Raw genomic sequence first — 3,213 nt, forward strand, 5'->3', positions numbered from 1 at the left:
GAGGAGGTATTCGCTGAAATTTTCAAATCCAAAATTTTCGCAAAAGTATCAGGAGAATAGGAGATCCAAGGAGCTATTCACTGAAATTTTCAAATGCGAAATTTTAGAAAAAGTATCAGGAGAATAGGAGATCAGAGGAGGTATTCACTGAAATTGAAAACTTCGAAATTTTTGAAAAAGTATCAGGAGAACATGACCGTCGAGGAGCTATTCACTGAAATTGGAAAATTTGAAATTTTCTAAAAAGTATCAGGGTAACATGAACATGGAGGGAGTATTCACTGAAATTGAAAAATTTTAAATTTTCTAAAAAGTATCAGGGTAACATGAACATCGCGGAGATATTCACTGAAATTCAAAAATTTTAAATTTTCTAAAAAGTATCAGGGTAACATGAACATCGCGGAGATATTCACTGAAATTGAAAAATTTTAAATTTTCAAAAAGTATCAGGGTAACATAAACATCGCGGAGATATTCACTGAAATTCAAAAATTTTAAATTTTCTAAAAAGTATCAGGATAACATGAACATCGCGGAGATATTCACTGAAATTCAAAAATTTTAAATTTTCTAAAAAGTATCAGGATAACATGAACATCGCGGAGGTATTCACTGAAATTCAAAAATTCGACATTTTCGAAAAAGTATCAGGAGAACAGGAGATCCGAGGAGGTATTCACTGAAATTTTCAAATCCAAATTTTTCGAAAAAGTATCAGGAGAATAGGAGATCCGAGGAACTATTCACTGAAATTGAAAAATTCGAAATTTTTGAAAAAGTATCACGGGAACATGAACATCGAGGAGGTATTCAATTATTAAACGATATTTCGAATGTGTAGCCATTTACAAAAAAAAATTGGAATTATTTTCATTAAAAAAAAATTATTAATGGCTGAGAATCGAAATTTTCAAATGCGAAATTTTAGAAAAAGTATCAGGAGAATAGGAGATCAGAGGAGGTATTCACTGAAATTGAATATCCGCGTACCAGCCAAGCACGCTGCCGATTACTCAACGCGCGCATTACAGTAACTTATTTCCATTAGGAGTATATGTTTAGAAAGAGTATCGTTTTCAAAAAATTCGAATTTTTTAATTTCATTGAATACCTCCTCGATTTTCAATTATTCACTTTTTAAACTATATTTCCATTGAGTAGCCATTTACAAAAAAAATGCGTAATATATTTCTAATGATTCGCGAATTTGATAGCTTCCCGCCATCTATCCGTGGCTCAGTCAATTACTCTAGCATAATGGCTTGAGAAATTATCAAGAAAGTGTCTCATCTCTTCAACGTTTACTCAATGGATCATCCAAATAAGGCGAAGGGCGGAACAAGTTTTGGTTCCTGAGCGTTCTGAGTGGTAAACCCCACTGTGCGGGGGGACAGGATAAATCGCACGAGTAATCAGCCGATAGCCGAAGCCCATCAAGTGACACATCAAGCACTCATCAACGTATCGTTAACAGAACAAGCCGAAGTTGAATAGTACTTACACTGAAAACAAAAAACGCCGATTAGACATGTCATATGAAACAAGTAAGTCCACCCTGCACTCTAAACAAATCTGAACCTAATTTATTTACCATTTTCATCAACATCCAGTAACAATATATATGAAAATCTTTTATCGTCTTTATCGTGCATCTGTCACGAATTCCTCTAACAATTATCCAGTATTTATCGGGCTGCTGCAAATCTCAGTGTATCTCACATGTAATAGTATAATTATTGGTCAATGCTCTTTGAAAATAAAATTTCCAAACGATTTATTATGATCTGGAACGATCGAGTGTGTCATTGACCCCTTGGAACGCTTCACGCGGCACCTGAGCCTGATTTTATTATTCTTGTTTTCATCTTGTGGTCTCATTGGAGCTCCGAAAATATCTCTATCTCCACGCAATAAATTTGGAGTAGTTCATGGAGTGCACTCGTTGATTTAACGAATTATTTCTGTTGAAATGGGATTCCTCGATAAAGAATCGATAGAGATAGAGATAATGAGTTCTCGGAAATATCTCGGTGATAATCAATCGAAATAAAAAAATTTAAAAAAAAACAGGAAGTGAGATTATTCTGCTCTCACAATACTCGACAATATTTCTTACGTCATTTGCATGTCATAAGCAACACGTTGAGCCTCAAAATAATTTCTATAAAACCAATTTGGATGTTTGCCCACTCGGCAAAAATGAATTCCTGGAAGTGGCATCAGTCATTCAACGAAATCTCCGTTTTCTTTGCTTTCGAATAGAAGTATTCAATTTTACGAACGTGAACATTCAAATTTTATGGATCAGGATGACTAATTCTGAGCTCAGAAAGTCATACCTCTCATTTGTTAACCATTTTCACATGTATGCATGCATTGATGTATGTAACCGGTAGTTTTTCGACAATAACTAAAATAATTATTAAAATCCACGTATTTGTGGCTTGAAATATACATTTATTATTATTTTCATCGTTTTTTAAATAAAGGATGATTGTATAATTAGTTATTGAAAGATGTGGAATTTGGAAAAAAGGACTAACGAATAAAAAATAACCTAATAATTCCGGTTTATTAAGAAATAATTCACTGGAGGAGAACTTGGAGAAATATATAAAATGGAATGAGTGATAATTGAGAAAAGAATATTGGAATGTTCTTCAAAGAGAATTTTTACGGATAGTACGAATTTTTCTGATTCATCTACAAATGTCAACTCAGTCGAACGCTTTGTAATTGGCAAAGAAAGAATAATACAGACACAATGAAGGTATTTACACTTGCTTTTTTCAGAATACATATTCGCTGCATTGCCTAGAACCCAGAGAGGGACTCCCCTTGTCCTTGGAGGCGACCCCAAGGGGAAGAGCTTCCTGTATACCAATGGAAATAGTGTTATCATCAGAAACATCGATGTGAGGGAGACTCAACCGGTCGTCTAAACTACTGACTTCTTATATGTATTTTTTTCGTTTATTTAGAATCCTGCAATTGCGGATATCTACACCGAGCACTCGTGCGCTGTAAACGTCGCTAAATACTCGCCCAGTGGATTTTACATAGCGTCTGGAGGTAATTCCGTAATAAATTCATGAACTACTATTTTGCCAATGAAAATGCAAAGCCAAACTGGTAAAATCTTTTGATTCAACTTGTCAAAAAGTTAAAAATTCTGCAGTCAATTGAAATTCAATTATTATTATTATTATT

The 3,213-nt window shown here is 34.0% G+C and overlaps 1 protein-coding gene across 1 annotated transcript; it reads left to right on the forward strand.

Annotated features, from left to right (window-relative positions):
* Nucleotides 1-1,317: 1,317 nt before the first annotated feature.
* Nucleotides 1,318-3,083, forward strand: LOC105272969 (actin-interacting protein 1-like; the record flags this gene model as incomplete). The annotated part of the gene is made up of 3 exons (XM_011315198.1): nt 1,318-1,547; nt 2,797-2,918; nt 2,985-3,083. Coding segments are annotated over exons 1-3 (237 nt in total), but the record flags the coding sequence as incomplete, so codon positions are not given.
* Between the last annotated feature and the right edge of the window lie 130 nt (nt 3,084-3,213).

Source organism: Fopius arisanus, unplaced genomic scaffold (assembly GCF_000806365.1).
Source record: "Fopius arisanus strain USDA-PBARC FA_bdor unplaced genomic scaffold, ASM80636v1 scaffold00509, whole genome shotgun sequence".
In the NCBI taxonomy this organism is placed as follows: Eukaryota; Metazoa; Arthropoda; class Insecta; order Hymenoptera; family Braconidae; genus Fopius; species Fopius arisanus.